The sequence below is a fragment of the Pectinophora gossypiella genome, chromosome 28 (assembly GCF_024362695.1).
Source record: "Pectinophora gossypiella chromosome 28, ilPecGoss1.1, whole genome shotgun sequence".
NCBI classification, from domain to species: domain Eukaryota; kingdom Metazoa; phylum Arthropoda; class Insecta; order Lepidoptera; family Gelechiidae; genus Pectinophora; species Pectinophora gossypiella.
In genome coordinates, this window is record NC_065431.1 from 1,054,160 (window position 1) to 1,072,000 (window position 17,841).

At 39.2% G+C, this 17,841-nt stretch overlaps 1 protein-coding gene across 1 annotated transcript in view; it reads right to left on the reverse strand.

The window, feature by feature from the left end:
* Positions 1–3,375: 3,375 nt before the first annotated feature.
* Positions 3,376–17,841, reverse strand: part of LOC126379108 (uncharacterized) — a 56,366-nt gene continuing 41,900 nt past the window's right edge. Inside the window, exons 3-13 of the mRNA XM_050027713.1 lie at positions 15,980–16,088; positions 13,968–14,428; positions 12,646–12,776; positions 12,084–12,180; positions 11,394–11,752; positions 10,674–10,823; positions 9,145–9,244; positions 7,873–7,953; positions 7,216–7,394; positions 6,903–6,996; positions 3,376–5,213 (exon numbers count right to left, since the gene is read on the reverse strand). Coding sequence (XP_049883670.1) covers positions 4,854–5,213; positions 6,903–6,996; positions 7,216–7,394; positions 7,873–7,953; positions 9,145–9,244; positions 10,674–10,823; positions 11,394–11,752; positions 12,084–12,180; positions 12,646–12,776; positions 13,968–14,428; positions 15,980–16,088 — 2,121 coding nt within the window. The 3' untranslated portion in view covers positions 3,376–4,853. The remainder of the gene's footprint in view (positions 5,214–6,902; positions 6,997–7,215; positions 7,395–7,872; positions 7,954–9,144; positions 9,245–10,673; positions 10,824–11,393; positions 11,753–12,083; positions 12,181–12,645; positions 12,777–13,967; positions 14,429–15,979; positions 16,089–17,841) is intronic.

The window sequence follows — 17,841 nt, forward strand, 5'->3', positions numbered from 1 at the left end:
TCAGGAGCATGTACGGTTTACGTACGTACAAGTTAATCTAGCTGAGCTTGCGCCCTACTTTTGCGCATCGCACACGTTTTCTAGAGTTGACGTAAATACGTCGTCGCGGTCGGTCACGATTAGCATCCATCCAAAACCAACTAATTGTAACTTTACTTTCGAATAAAACAACTTAATGTGATCCTTGCCCAAGTGTTTATGTTTCAACTCATCTAACTAACTTAACTTACTACGACGTCCAAGGCCATACAGCGCCATTTTGAAAAAATATTACCTGCACGGAAACTGGCGTCAAACAAAAACACATTAAAATATGATTTTTCAAAAAAGCACTTGTGAGGTATTCGATATAGGGCGTCACTATGCTTTTATTGCTCAGAAATTCAGCACCTATTTCTGTAAATTATACAAAATCTTATACAACTCTAGCAACATTGAGTCGGTGGTCGAATTAAAAATATTAACAACCGTATTATAAGATGTTCACTCGTGTCGTCGTTGTGCAATAAAGTATTATTGATTGATTGATTGAAGGCCTTGAGGTCGCCTCAACTGAGCCGCCCTCAGTCGAGGAAGGTTGGAGTGAACATCTTAGAATAGGCTTGTAGGTTTTGGTGGAATGTTTATTCATAGCCAATTGGGTAGTTTCCTTGGTCAAAGATAAATTATGAAACTCTGATTACTAAATAAAGACAGATCTAAAGGTGACAAAAAATGTGTTCTTTTTTTCTATTCATTTTGTCACGTTTTCTATGACGTCACAGGTTGCTTTTTCAATAATTTTGTGTTTTGACGTTTAGTAAAAAGTAACTGATTTGACTAGTTGGAACCTACCCTATTATATGTTATTTAATCTTAGAAACATCTAGATTTTAAAAACATCAAAATTATATTTGTCGAATGTGCTAAGTTTTCGTGTTACATTACAAAATAATGGAGATTATTTTTAATTTGGGCACAAAATCAAAAGTGCCCGCTAGAAATGGACAATGTCTCAAGTCTATAAGGTGGGTGCTGTTGAAGATTTTCTTCTAAGGCACTAAATTTCTATCACAATTATTTTAGATTTTATTTAACTTTTAATATCCTGATTCTCTATAGATTTTAGTTAAAATAATAAATATATTTAAAATTATAGGGAAGATCAGTTTGAATATAAAGCTGAAATCAGTCCTAACGACTTGATTCATATTTTTTAACAGGCCGGCACTTTTGACAATGTGCCCAAAACGATATTTTCTAACTTGGGCACCTAAAAGCAGTCTTATTAACAGCATTACAATTATAAAGCCTCAAATATGGAGTTTCTTACATACAGATATGTATACTTCAACACTACTACATTTCTATTACATTTATCTACCATCGCACTTGCCTATGCCTCTATCCTTTTCTGTCATTCAGGGTCGTCATTTGCTAGAGCGAGATAACACGACCGCATGCGGCGGAATCGACCATGGTATAAGAAAACCAGCACCGTAAGCGTGCGACTCTTTCTCGCCTCGACATACGTCACCCGTCACTCTCTCACAGTACTGCACAGAAAGAGACAGACGATCTCCGTCGCGGCGAGAAAGAGTCGCGTGCTTACGGTGCTAAGCCCGCTGGTATGCTCAAAACTGACAGCTAGCATTTCAAGGTTAGCCCAGCTGACGTCATCCCACCCTGGGTTGCCATTTCGTAAAAAATAAATTACCCACGTTCAATGTTTTTAATTTACTTTGCAAGGAAATTTGTACTTTTAGTAAAAGATTTACGTACTGATTTTTATATATGTGATAAAATAATAGTAATTTAAATACATTAGTCAGTAATTCCCTTAATTTTCTATAATAAAATTTACGTCCTTGGAATGTTGGAGATACTAATTTAATGGTAACACTTACGTCATCAATGGGCTAGCAATGGCGGCTTGTCATAGGATTGAGCATAACTGTTATGTAGCAGATAACGGTTCTGAGTGACAGAAAGGGATAGGAAGGTGCGATGCGCGGTCAGATGTAGTTCAACCTTTAGTATGATAATTTCCCGTCCCTTTCCTTTTCTACGGATTAGAAAAAGACAATTAGGAATGTGTGGGTAAAATGTTGTCAAAATCAGTTAAATATTTTTAACACCAATACATGTACACAGTGGAGGTATCATTCTTTTTTTTTACGAAATTATTTTTTTTCTTAAAACACTATGATTATTTTAGCAAATTGTCAAAAAATCTATATATTTTTGCTAAAAAGAGGTGGCAACCCTAAAACATTTTTTCAAATAGCTACAAAGTATTGCGTGTTGCGTCTCTGTGTGTCTAAACTTGAAAATTTCATCAAAATCAGTAGAGTAATTTAAAATTATACTTAAATAGTCTAAAACTAAAAACTTAAACGAAAATCACTTAAAACTAATCATAAACACTATGAGATTATGTAATTTATAAATTAATATATCACAATTTATAGAAACCATATTAAAAGTTCCATAGAATTTCTACCATACCGACATGTCGTAGAAACCGACAGAGGGCTTGTGTCCAAGGGAATAGAAGAAAAAGGTTGAAAGGGACAAGTAAAGAAATAGGTCATACTTCAACTTTGCACTCCACTCGCCCGCAAACTTTACGACGCACGGAGCTTTGCTATGGTATATTAAAAGGTCGTCTTGTGCATTATAACCTGCAGGGCAAAAAATCTAATATCGACTTTCATTCAAGGAGATCCCTCCTTAACACAAAAAACCTAAAAACTTTAGTATGATCGGCTTATTATCAAAAAAATACTTTTGTATGCAGTATGATAAAATTGCAGCCTATCACATAAAATATACATTGAAAAAGTGGCTATGGAATTTGAGAAGCAGTAGAGCTATCGTAGTTATCTGTTTGCAGGAGTAGCAGTAAAAAGTGGGGTTGAATCTTTTTTTTTTGACGTGACTTATTGTAGATTTGCCGCAGATGGCATTAACTACTTGGCCGAACAAATGGGGAGCGTTGAAGGCACTCACCCGGTACAACGTTTAAGACAACAGGCCTGAGGGTGCCCAGTTGGGCGCGAACCTCGGCTCAGGGCGTCGTCTGAAAGGAAATATATTTGAAAGAATTAATCGACCCTAGTGGGTCGATAGCGATAAGCGCTGAATGAGGGAAATCGTCGACCACGCCGGCGGGGTCGGTATCGGGGTCCTGAAGTGTTTGGTGTCGCGAGATTGGCTGCCTCTATGGCTAGAATAATCGGGTCGTCGGGATCGTATATTACGTCCTTCGGACGCCGATACTTTTCAGTACCGTCCCTAAGCGGAATGTATTCGGAAGTGGGGTTGAACCGGCGACAGCGGTTCTTATAAAATGCGCGTCAGGGCCTTTCCCACCTCCTTCTTCTATACCGTGTCGTGTTCTTTCTATTGGCCATAAGGGTTAAACCACATCTGACTGCACCTCATTGCACTTTCCTATACTTCTACCCTTTTCTGTATACTAATGGCTTAGCACCGTAAGCACGCGACTCTTTCTCGCCGCGACAGAGATCGTCTGCCTCTTTCTGTGCAGTACTGTGAGAGAGTGACGGGTGACGTATGTCGAAGCGAGATAGTCGCATGCTTACAGTGCTAAGCCTGCTGTTACTCACAAACGTCATTTGATAGAGGCAGATAGCGTGCGTCATAGTATAAAAAGACCAGGTATGCTCAAAAGTGACAGCTAACATTTCAAGGTTAGCCCAGCTGACGTCATCCCACCCTGGGTTGCCATTTTGTAAAACACAAATTACCCACGACCAATGTTTTTAATTTACAAGGAAATTTTGAACTTTCAGTAAAAGATTTACTTACAGTTTTAATGTTTTTTATATAAATATTTGACAAGTAATAGTAATTAAATACATTAGTCAGTAATTCGATTACTTTTCAATAATAAAATTTACAATTAAAACACATAATAACGGGTTCTTACCGCGTTTAAAGTAGGGGTATGTGTTATTATGTGTTTTAATTATGATAATAACCGCGTAAACTTAAAAAAATGTATAATAAAATTTACGTTCATGGAATGTTGAGATACCAATTTAATGGTAACACAGTGGTTACACTTACGTCATGAAAGGGCTAGCAATGGCGGCTTGTCATAGGATTGAACATATCTGGTCTTATACTCACTCTCTTATGCTTTTGGCGGCGAGGGTGTGCTGCCGCCAAAGGATGTTTTCGGGGTACCGAACTGAGCATAGTACCCCGCTAGCCACAAGTTGGTAATGGGATCGACGATCCAACAGTGTTGTGTTGGAAGTTGTATATATGCGTCTTGCCGTGTAAACTTCGATACCGCGTTTCACGACCGCTTGAAGACTTCATTATTACTGCATTATTGAATGTGGCGCCATCTGTTGCATGTGAGCGGAACTAGGTGGCCAACTAGTTGGGTCCGCTACATACTCATTTTGACTCATTATCCTTTTCATACAAAGAGAATAAAAACTGCCTATTTCTCCCGTCAGGTGTCGCTACTGTTGAGTGTTCTTAAATTTTGACAGTTCCCCATACCATATGAGTAAACAAACATATCGTTTTGGTTATATTTTTACACTATAACCCTTTGCGCTGCGTTTAACTGCAAAATCATAGTGTTATATTTATTCCCTAAAGATCGGAAAGAAGAAAACTTATTTTCAATCAACACTGCCGTTTTCCAACTGGCTGCTTCGTGACTCATCCTTCAGACGGGATACACTCCACGCTGCTCCACATTTAGTAGCAATTTATCACGAATTTCAGCTGGACAGTATGAAGAACTGTCAAAATTTAGAAACACTCAACAGTGTTGCCAAATGTAGGCACATTTTAGCTTCAAGTTTTTATCCTAATTAACCAACTATTTACGTTACCAACTCTCTCAATTTAGTCTTTAAAAGCTTCATCCTTTTATTCATAGCATTCTTATAGTTACTCTTGTCAAACTTCTGTGAATCATTCTTCCTTCTACACCGTACTCTTTCGTTGAACAATTCGTAGAAGTTCGGCAGCGGCGTGTCGACCAACGTCATTTGACGTAAAGACGTTTGCGAGGTGGACGTCGAGTTTGACGTAAATGACGTATTGGAGGTTTGACGTTGCAAGGTTGGTTCGTGGATGATAGCCATGTTTTGTATGAAGTGGTTGAACATTGCGGTTTCAGTGAACCATTCAAGGAAGTATTGGGTTTGCTTTGCTGGCGCGCTGCGGATGTACGATTCTTTCTGTGGATAGAAAATAAACAGACAATATAGAATTCTCTTTTTTAAGAGCCGTTGTAGGCCAGTTGGTAGAACGCTAGCCTTTCACTTCGAGGTCGCAGGCTCGAATCCAACACATACCTAAACCAATGATTGTCGGATTTGTTTTCGAATTCATGTTTGGATCATAAATGATTATCACGTGCTCAGCGGTGAAGGAAAACATCGTGAGGAAACCCACACGAGAAATGCATTTTCGAAGGTATGTGACCTAACCTGTATTGGGCTGGTTTTCCCTTCGCGGGTTGGAAAGTCAGACAGGCAGTCGCTTTTGTAAAAAAGCGGACCTGTCAAATCTTCAGGTTTGGTAAGCGGACCCTGTGAAAAACAGGATAATGCTAGGGAGATGAGAATTACTTTTTTAATGAAGGACTTTTTAATAAATATAGATAGCGCTACTAGTTTGTACAGCGCCATCATATTTTAAACTATAGTAAGGCCAACCAGACGAGATAAAAAACGTAAACAAGCGGACCATTACTGAGTTACATTGCGATAGCCAGGGATTATTATCTCTGTCCTTATCACTCGTACGCGCAGTTATGGCGTCAGTTGGTCGACGACAGCTGTCGTTGTGTGTTTCGTGGTACAGGAAAGCAGTCAGTACCGCAGCTGTCAACATTTGGTCCGCCATTTTATGAACAAGTTCATTTCTGTTTGGATTGCGTTCGAAGTGGACTCTTTGAGGGAGCTGTTTAAAGAAATAAATATACTGACGGTCGCAAGTCAATATATATATGAAAACATTATGTATCGTAAAAACTTATCTCTCCTTCCGAGAAACTGTGAAAGGCATACTTACAATACAAGAAATAAACATAAAATTGCTATTCAAAATTCTAGATTAAGTAAATTAAATTCATCTTTTTTGGGGTAATGTATACGTTTTTACAATAAAATACCAGATAATATTTTAAATTTGTCAGAAAATAAATTTAAAGCTCATGTGAAGCTTACTTTATGTAAAAAAGCTTATTATAAGATTTATGACTACCTAAATGATAAAAATGTCTGGTATTGAATGTGTTCCTCTAGTTATTAAATAACTTGTAATGTATATCCTCATTGGTTTTTAAAAGATGTGTTGCTGTTGCAGTTTCTTGTCATTTCTTCTCCTCAGCCATAACACCTTGCGAAATGACGTAAATTCAAAAATGTTACATTGACCTTCAACAAGTTTATCCATGATAATTACGTTGAATAAATGATTCTGATTTCTGAGTGATACATATTTTTTCGTCTCCGTATTTACTTAGTTTTTTGTTCTTATTATTCCGTTTCTGTTAGATTTATTTTTGATTTTTGCTGTTATTGTGAGTAGTTGTTGATTTGAACACAGTATTGACAACATGATTGATAACACAATAGATAGTTTTACCATAAACACAGCTGACTCGGCCTCTAACGACGAATCATCTTTGTCTAGTACAGACGACAGCGATTAAAATTCGAACTTTATAATAATTTATTCAAATAAAAATGTTTTGAACCCTTGAAACTTTGTTTACATTCTTTATCTCGTCTGGTTGGCCTTACTATATATAGTATGTTGTAACCGGGACCAACGGCTTAACGTGATTATTGCCGTGATATCCCTTATAAATGAACTTATATATAACTAGTAACGTAACTTATATATACATTTATACTTACATCAAATACTACATCTCCTTTGCCTAAGTCCCCTTCCTTCACCTCCCCTACTGAGAAATATTTCCAGAAATCACCCAGGATGTCCACGAAAAACCTGAAAATTAAACAGACATAGATGCATTAACACTATCGGAATTTTCTATCGCATAACCATAGAATTGAAAATAATAATAATAAAAAAAACAAAACAACATGAATTTTGCGACGGAAAATTCCACTTGATATTAACTCAGAATCATGGTCTAAATCATCCCCCTCAGTGTTCGTTACGATGTCACTAACAGCCTGTATATGTTATGTTTTATGTATTTACCTCAGGAAAGCTTCAGAGATCATAACATTCCTGGTTTTCTGGTCTTCCGACCTGTCCTTCTTTGTCTCCATCTGCAGGGAAGTCTTCAAGGTCTTATAGCTTGGAGTCGGGAGGATGGTTGACTCATCTCCTTGGTAGAAGAGGACCTTGGAAGGATGTGTCAGGTCTATGAGCATACCCTGGGGGAGAAGAATAATTAGCATAACATAACATAAGCTCAACCACCTAAGTCAGTTGGCAGTCTCCGTGGTCTAGTGGTTAGAGCGTTAGGCTCACGATCTGGAGGTCCGGAATCGATTCCCGATGGGGACATTATCGAAATCACTTTGTGAGACTGTCCTATGTTTGGCAAGGACTTAACAGTAATTAAAACACATAATAACGGGTTCTTACCGCGTTTAAAATGGCGATATGAGACTCCCGATATTTCGACACTGTTGCAAGTGCCATGATCACGGGATGACTGATGAGATTGGAGTGGAGTAGGTAGATCCATAATTTTCCAAATTCCAATAGGGAAGACGGGTTCGAATTATCGAGCATGTGGAATCCAGTAGTAGGTGTTGTATTCCTCGAAAGGCCTTCATTACTGTTTTAAAACTGTTCAAAGGTAAATTCAAGGCACGAAAGAAAAGCGACTGTGTGTGATTACCATACCTCTTCAGTGTGATGATTAGATGCTTGACTGGTGTCCGTTGTCAGCATCCCCGCGAGCAGAGGCAGCGGCGCCTCCAGCACCTATACAAACACAAAATTGATCAGTCCAACTACCCCGCCGGCGTGGTCGACGATTTCCCTCATCCAGCTCTTATGGCTATTTATTTATTTATTTATTGCAACACACAACAGGACATTGACAATACATGATAAAATATACAGTTACACACGAAAATGGTCAGTCAACATCCCAAACAGGGTGCGTTGACAGCATGCAAAATCATATAGCAACTAAAAAGAGGTAAAGAAAAATAAAATAAGATTATCTTATCTTATCTAGCCTAAAGTGTCCCACTGCTGGGCAAAGGCCTCCCTCCATTTCTTCCAGGACTCTCTCTCCAGTGCTTCCTCCGGCCAGCCTTCCAGGAAAGCATCCAAGTCGTCGCGCCATCTCCGCCTCGGTCTGCCGCGCCTGCGTCTGTCTCTATTCGGAGACCATTCTGTGGTGATCTTAGCCCACAGGTCGTTAGGCATCCGACAGACGTGACCTGCCCAATCCCACTTCAACTTGGCAAATAAGATTACAATTCAAAAAACAAAACGACTTCAGTTTTTGACTGATTTTAGACTTTTGATAATTTGTGTTCTAAATGTTCCAAAATTATCAAAAATATCCAAGTTTTTATCCATGGAGGCGACATTATTGTAAAACCGACACATGCGTATGATAGGATTGTTCGAGTCTCTCTGTGTTCCGAAGTTACGCAGCCAGAAAGTGAGGTCACGCTTAGCCGCATTAGACTAACTAAACGGCTATCGGCTCAATATCGATTATTTTTTTCAAATATCTCTCAAGGCTGAGGCTGCCTAGTTGAACTCGAATTGGGCACCCTCGGGAATTAGAGTCATTTATTCCACGTATTGAGGAGCTCGGTGGCGCAGCGGTAAACGCGCTCGGTCTGCGATTGTTGAAGTAAAGCAACTTTCGCAATGGCCGGTCACAGGATGGGTGACCACAAATAAAAAAAAAGTTTTATTCTCGAGCTCCTCCGTGCTTCGGAAGGCACGTTAAGCCGTTGGTCCCGGCTGCATTAGCAGTCGTTAATAACCATCAATCCGCACTGGGCCCGCGTGATGGTTTAAGGCCCGTTCTCCCTATCCATCCATAGGGAAGGCCCGTGCCCTAGCAGTGAGGACGTTAATGGGCTGATGATGATTCCACGTAATTGGGTTGCTTCCTAGGTGAAAGGTAAAATATAGAATTCTATTCACCTCTCTCTGGATCTCTGCTGGTATGCTGGATATGAGCGGCTGCTGCCACACCAGCGGGTACAGAGCTGACTGCAGGCCCTCCAGGCAGGAGGACACCAGGCTGGGGACAAGGAAGTTCAGGTTTAATGACATCGTAACGAATACTGAGGGGGATGACGCAGACCATGCTTCTGAGTTGATATCAAGTTGGATTTTCCGTCGCAAAATTCATATTTATTTTAGTATTTTTTCAATTCTATACTCAATTGTATAACAATATTTTATGTTTATTTTTTTAAAAGAACGTCTAGGGCCCTGTGCCGAGGTTTTTCTTGCAGCTTCTTTTCCCCGGCTATACAGGTTGTGAGAAGCTGCAGTAGTTTTAGGCGGATGGGGAAGGTGTCTCAGTCTGTGTGTTTGTGTGTGTGTGTGTGTCTTTGGTGGGTGTATGTGTGGGATGTGTGAAGACTGGACAAGCCCATGAGTCAGCGTTGCCAGACGTCCCGATTTTGGCGGGACGTCCCGATTTTTAAATCAAAATTTAATCTCCCGCGCGGGACAGGCTCAGTCCCGCTTTTCGGGAATAACTCGACCGTGCGTGCAACGTACTGAGAAAGCGCGGGCGGATGGCGCAGACAAGTGTGTAATAAATAAAACTATAAAAAAAAGATTTTGATTTCCGTTTTTTTATTCGGAAGACGAATAAGACACGAATAAGACAACTATTTAACGATAGGGTAAATCTGATTTAAAATATCATATTATTTTTATTAAAATACATTTTCTATGGATATTTTTACTATCTGTTGTCACGTAAACGTAATTTGAACTCAAATTAAAAGATAAATATTCAAAAACTTTTTATTATATACATATTTTTTACTATGTTCCGCTTTCGACGGAAGAATCCCGCTTTTTTTCACTCAAAAAGTTCCAAAATCCCGACTTGGCAAAAAAAATCTGGCAACGCTACCATGAGTACGGTCACGATCATTAATATGTATACACTTTGGTACCATGTCACATTAACTTTGACAAATTGAACTGTAAGTCTCACTAAATGTCAAATAAATGTCAGTGCGACAGAGTCCTAAAGTGGGTACATTATATTGCTCATGATTAAAAAAAAATAATTTTTCAAAATTGGCTTACAAAGTTAGCGCTTTTTGAACGTCAAAAAACTAAATTACATATTATGTAACTAGCTGTGAAACTACTACCACATCGGAATCTGTAACGCTGAGGGAAAGACGTGAAGACGTGACTGTACGGTCACGAGCATTAATATGATACACTTTGGTACCATGTCACATTTACTTTTTTGACGAATTGAACTGTAAGTCTCACTAAATGTCATAAAATGATAGTGCGACAGAGTCCTAAAGTGGGTACATTATATTGCTCATGACTAAAAAAAAAAAAACAAAAAAGTAATCGCTTTAAGCGATAAGGCTGCCATTTGCCATGTACTTAATTAAGAGACTTTTTGTAATTATTTCTTTTTTATTTTGGTGCAATAAAGTATATTTGTATTGTATTGTAAAACTTACTGAAGGTCGTCGCCCATGACCAGCAACTTCCTCTCCAGCAGCAGCGAGCCGAAGACTTTGATGGTGAGTCCTGCGCCCAGGCAGTCAAGCAGCACGGATAGATTGTCTTCATCAACACGCGGCTCGATCGGGCGCTTTATAACCTTCGTTCTGTAAAATTTAAAAAAGAAACATACATACATAAACAGCTTATATACGTTGTTTTAGGTTTACGCGGTTATTATCATAATTAAAGCACATAATAACGCGTTCTTACCGCGTTTAAAATGGCGATATGAGACTCCCGATATTTCGACACTGTTGCATGTGCCATGATCACGGGTTGACATCCGGATGTCATCCATGACTTATTTTTAACGAGGCTTTGAACACCCTGTTATTGTAATATTTAAGTACGCACCTATGTAATAATATATAATATATTTCTTTTTATAATGTAACTATGGCTTCTTTATTTTGTAGTGTACCTATATAACATAACATAAACAGCTTATATACGTCCCAGCAGCGACCCGCAGTGGAGCAGCAGTGCCTTCCGAAGCACGGAGGAGCTCAAGATGAAAACTTTTTTTGTTTTTGTGACCACCCATCCTATGACCGGCCTTTGCGAAAGTTGCTTAACTTCAACAATCGCAGACCGAGCGCGTTTACCGCTGCGCCACCGAGCTCCTCATCATAGTCGTGATCTTATGTTCTGTTAAAAAAAGTAATAATACACACCTAGGCGCATCCAAACACAAGAACACTTTTTTTGAACTATTATTGTTTTCCAAATCATAAAAATCTGGCACTTTATCTGCACTGTCGTTAACACTTTTTTCGCGGTCCGAAAAATCGCACACACTTGTATCCGAATTTTGCTCACTGTCACTTTTCCCGCCACTTCGTCTCATGTCCGGCATAGTTTTACACTTTGAAACGTCATTCAAGATGGCGGGTTGGTGTTTGTTGTAATCTTTGGTGTACGATATCGTTATATCTTCGCCAGGGTTCGGGAAGTCGGATTCGAAGAGTTGTTGGAGTATCGAGTGGATTTCTACTTCTGAACTGCCGTGGTGCGACTCTATTTCTTGTAGAACCTGCAAATAATAATTGGTTAGTATCCTAAGTCGAAAAATATAAAATTCTGATTACTAAATAAATATTGGAACCACTGCGAAGTAAAAACCAATTATTAATTTGTTACAGTAACAGATGCCTACAATATACCTAAGTATATCAGAATCTATTAAACCATATCATGTATTTTGAAAAAGTCAATTTATTAGACCTTTTAGTATAACTACTCGATAACAGATGGCGCTAGTCGTCTCAAATTTTCTCTTTATTGATATTTATAAATTTAATTTAGTACAAAATTACTGTTTTATAAAGGTCTTCTGACGTAGTGAAGTACGAATAAATACTTACTTTGTAGTAAAATCCCGGAGCTCTGTACTTCCCAATGATGCAGTAGCACAGTGGTAGACAGATTGTGGCGCCCTCTGGCATCACACGACGGCAGTAGCTGAAACAATTTGGAATTTTCATGTTAGTGTTGTTATCATTCAAATTCCGGGGGGACTCGAGCCATAGAGCCAGCCAATCAGCTCGCGACACCAAACACCTCAGGACCCCGGACACCGACCCCGCCGGCGTGGTAGACGATTTCCCTCAATCAGCGCTTATCGCTATCGACCCACTAGAGTCGATTAATTCCTTCAAATATTTTTCCTCTCAGACGACGCCCAGAGCCGAGGTTCGCGCCCAACTGGGCACCCTCACGCCTGTTGTCGTAAACGTTGTACCGGGTGAGAGCTTTCAGCGCTCTCCATTTGTCCGGCCACGTGGTTAATGCCATCAGCGGCAAATCTACAATAAGTCACGTCAAAAAAAAAATTAAAAAATAGAATCCCTTGTGATCCCTATTATGGTTAGGACATTACAAGTTGATCACCTGATTGTCCGTAAGTCTCTAGTTAAAGCAACTTACCCATAAGAGCGGTCGCCGCGTTCATTGGTAAGCACTAGTGAATGCATCTGGGCTCTGCCGCCGTTCACTTGTGACGTGGAGCTCAATGTTTCCGGGAATATCAGGTTCTCTATGTGGGGAGGGACTTGCACCTGCAGGAAAATAGGAGTACATTTGAAACTCAATAATCCACACAATGAACAATGAACCACAATGTGACGTATTCAAAAAAAAATAAAAAAATATATATTTAAAACCCATTTCCCTGGGCTGTTTTGTGTTTTTGTGACTGGTAGTGTTAGCTACTTTTAAATTTGTGACTGGTAGTGTTAGCTACCAGTCACAAATTGTTAATCTTAATTTATGTAAATGCTTTTGTAACCTTCACTGTTTTGGGAATACAGTTATTCTAATCTATTTTTCAAAATTGACTTACTTAGCGCTTTTTGAACGTCAAGAATGTTCGCTGATAGATGGTGGATTCTATGAAGAGAGTGTTTGGCTTTTTGCGAGAAGATTTATTAATGATTTACTGTTTTGTTTTTTCTATTATTATTTATATTTTTAACCCTCGACGCAAAAACGACGGGGTGTTATAAGTTTTGACGTGTCTGTGTGTGTGTGTGTGTAAATGTGTATGTGTCTGTCTGTGGCATCGTAGCTCCCAAACGGATGATCCGATTTTAATGCGGTTTTTTTTTGTGTGAAAGGTATATCAGTCGAGAGTGTTTTCACTTTTTATAGGGTTTAGCATTTTTAACCTTTTGTCATAATAATTGCGTACTTTTTTTTTGGTCGGGGGTTTTTTATATTTTAAGTTATTGTGTGATAGTTTACTTTTTAAATTTGAAATTGTATTTTTTTTAGTGTTTTTCATGTTATTCAGAGTGTTATTTTTCTTTTTGTTTCTTTTTTCATTAATTTTTATTTTTGTTGTATTAGTTTTTATATTGTTTCCTCGTTATACAGCGCATTGGGTTACACTGTAATGTTGTATGTACCTTTATAAATAAATAAATAATCATCATCTCCCTCGCATTATCCCGTTTTTCACAGGGTCCGCTTACCTAACGTAACAGTTTGACAGGTCCGGTTTTTTACAGAAGCGACTGCCTGTCTGACCTTCCAACCCGCGAAGGGAAAACCAGCCTTATACAGGTTAGGTCACATACCTCCGATTATTATTTTTCATTTCTCGGGAATGTGGGCTTCCTCACGATGTTTCCTTCACCACTGAGCAACAAATTTGACAATTGTTTAGGCCTGTGCTGGATTCGAACCAAAAAGCCAAGCGTTCTACTGACGAAAAAGAAAAAAAAAAATATAGGTAAAAAAAAACTTACCTGTTTAGGAAATACGCTTTTCACATAAGCCTGGCCGGTCATATAATTCATTCCGACGAGAAGGCAGACGTTAAACAAACCTTTCTCCCGCGGCTCAAATGGCAAGGCTATATCGACACACCCCGTCTTCTCGTCTATGCTCTCGTTGTCTATGGTTTCCGAGCTGTCAAAGTCACTTTTCATAGACAATACATTCCCGCTGTCATCTGTCAGGTTGAATTTCGAGTCTGACGCGTCGCGCTCCATTTTGAGGTTGTTCTGTGACGTTCGGAAACTTTTCCACGATCGAAAAGTGCTGTAAGGGTTGTCGACGATTTCCGATTTGTAAGAACAAACAGAGGTTTGGTGTCTGTAACGTGTGTTTTTGATATTCTTCGTGTCTAGATACGCGACCCGGGACGACACGCGGCGAACGTAATTTTTGCGTTTTTCAGTCAGGCTGCGTGTCAGTTTTACCGAATCTGTGGATGAAAAAAAAATTGGCTGAACAGCGAAGATGCATTTCCAAACTTTTTGGCGGAAACGGGAACGGGACAGTTGCTTTCTTCATTGAATAATCTAAATAATTAATACGAAGTGGTGTTTTGTGGTTAAAGATCGCTTTAAGTTAGTCGGAAAACATTCGCGACAGTGTTATTATAGCGGAATATTCAATAAACAAAGTATCTATCTATTTTCGCTTCGTGCCAAGAAGCCGCTTCATAACTCGAAAGTTTATGCGGAAAAGAGTTAATTCGTTTGGGGTTCGGAGTAGGAGTCTGCTCCGAGAGTGGGGGCTTAGGTTTCATCATCATCATCACCTTTTATCATTTAATTAATCATCAAGAAAAAGAAATACGTAAGACATGGCTGTATGGGCATAGTTCCCTTTGCCTTACCCTTCCGGGAAAACGAAACAAAAAAAAGAATTTCCAAATTTAAATTCAAATAGGTACACAAAATATTATGAATTTTGTGACGGAAAATTTCACTTGATAGTAATAACTTGATTTTAATTTTAAGTACATTTTAGTTTTGATTTTAATAATTTTTAACTTTATAACATTTTTTGATTGTAATAACTTTTAATTTTAATTTTAAAGTGACATAATTGTATCTTATAAAATTCAAAATTCAAAAAATATCTTTATTCAGTAGGTAACATAGTTACAATATGGGTACCTACCCGAAATAAATGCATTTTTTTTTTAATTTTATTTATTAACTCCGAATCATTCTCCTCGGTATTCGTTTTCGTTACGATGTCACTAACACCCTTACGTCCCACTGCTGGGCACACGTGGACAACTAGTGCTAAATAATCTAGAAAAAGTACAACGAAGTTTCACCAAAATACCGAAAGAACTCAGGAAAAAATCTTATGAAGAGAGGCTAGAAACTCTTAAGCTGACCACACTGCAAGCTGGCAGGGAGCGTGGAGATAGAGACATACAAAATCTTAAACAGTTACTATGACGTGGACAACTTTGAAGCATTATACTTGTTCAATCAAAACACCCATCTAAGAGGTCATACGCTCATACTCTGTAAATGAATTTCAAACAACAACCCCCATAAGCACTTCCTGACTAAGGGTGGTATTAATAAACTAATCTCAGCTTCAAGACTGCCCTCAAGATCATGTCAATGTGACAGTTCTCATATAAAAACAGAGACTTGAGCATGATCTTAAGGGCAGTCTCAGCTGAGATTCGTTTATTAATACCACCCTAACAGAGTAGTAGCAGCGTGGAATTACCATAAAACAGAGAAAGGAAAACACAACTGAATAGTCGAATACAATTTTAAATTCGTATGCCAATTCTTGGCTGAATGTGCTGAGACCGATGACAACACTGTAACCCTGTAATACAACTGTAATATTTTGTAACACGCAACATTCACGAATAAATATTTTTGTATTTGTATTTGCCATATCAGGGGCCATGGCGGCTCAATCATAACCCTGATGTTCCAGGCTGGTATTCCACCTCACAACCCACACGATAAGAAGTGATAAATGAATCTCTCACCGTCACTAATGGTGTCGGAGACAGAGTCTGTTGGGAAGCTGCCCGGCTTGTTGTCCGCCATGTTGCACGCCGTCACTGTCTCGTAGATCTCGTTCATCAAACGGGTCAACTGAAACAGAGAAAACAAGTTTGGTCAACTCATCAAACTCAATCAGTAACCCCCCTCAGTGTTCTTTACGGTGTCACACCCTGTCCAATCATGAGCAATATCATGTACCCACTTTAGAACCCTGTCGCACTATCACATTTGACATTTAATGAGACTTACGGTTTAATTTATCAAAAAACTTAATGTGACATGGTATCAAAGTGTATACCATGTTAGTACTCGTGACCGTACATATTATTATCCTTTTGTACCTACACACACACGGACAAAAGACACAGAACAATCTGGCGGCCTTATTGCTAAGCAGCAATTACTTTCAGGCAAAAATGAAGATAAAGATAAAAGATAAAGATAAAGACAAATAAAAAAAAAAGAAAAAAAAAAGAAGAAGAAGGATGAAAAATAAATAAAAGAGGATGGTCACTCGCCTTCAACTACATATATCAGTAATTATCATAACGGACTCTGTGGTCCAGTGGTTAGCCTTGAGCTCACGATCCGGGGGTCCCAGATTCGAATCAATTTGTGATCCCTAGATTGGTAAGAACATTACAGGCTGATCACCTGATTGTCCGAAAGTAACATGATCCGTGCTTCGGAAGGCACGTTAAACGTTGGTCCCGGGTACTACTCACTGATGTAAGTATGTAATGTCGTTACGTGAGCCATGTCAGGGGCATTTGACGGCTCAATAATAACCCTGACACCAGGGTTGATGAGGTTGGTAATTCACCTCACAATCCACACGATAGAAGAAGTACTTATCACATATCACCAGACCTACGGGGTATAACGTAGAACCCTTGCCCAGGGATACGGGTGAAGACCTCAACGGTTGCAGAGGCGGAGATGGGAGCCATCGGTACGGCAATGCAGGACAGAAGAGGCAAGTCACAGGGACTGTAACCTGACAGAGGGCAGTTGTCAACTGTGTTCGTGAAAACTGCATCTTTACTAATTTAAGAGCCACGCTGCGGCACGCTGGGTGGTGAGGATATGGTATCCCGACGTGCCGGCAGAGTAGGGGAATGATTGGTGATGACGATGATAAAGTAGAAGCAACAGCAAGCAGGAATATATACAGTTTATTAAAAACACTTCACAAACAGGATAGGAATATACATAGTTCACACACTTCACAAAAGAATCAAGAATTAGGTATTAGAGGGCACGGCCCTAAACAGTATAATACACTTGTTGTTTTTATCAAGGTCGGGGATGCAGTGAGTCAAAAAAGAGTAAAATGAAAGGAAATGCGAATGGAATGGAATGAGAATTTCGTAATTTAAAATGATGATGGTCCGAACAAAAGGCCAGTATGTGCAGAGTTTGTACTCTGCTACAACGCTCTTGTGGATGCAGCATTTTCCCTGCCACTTTTTAGGGAAAAATAGGGCAATGGTTTCCCTCTTGCCTTCCACCCCGCAGTACTCTGTCTGACGCGAATGGGATGGCGCCCAGAGTAGTCTATTACAAAGCCATACTAGGACTCTTGTCCTCCGCCTCTGAATAGTACTGACAGTTGCTGCTGCCCTCTATCAGGTTCCAGGTTACAGTCCTTGTGACTCGCCTCTTCCGTCCTGCATTGCCGTACCGATGGCTTCGCGTTAAAATCAGGGATATGAGACTCCCGATATTTCAACACTGTTGCAAGTGAACACTGTACTTAAGGTAAATTGATAACTCATTGGTGCAAGCATAGGTCTATAGTGACTATTCAAATCTCATTAGCATATCGAACTTTCAAACATTT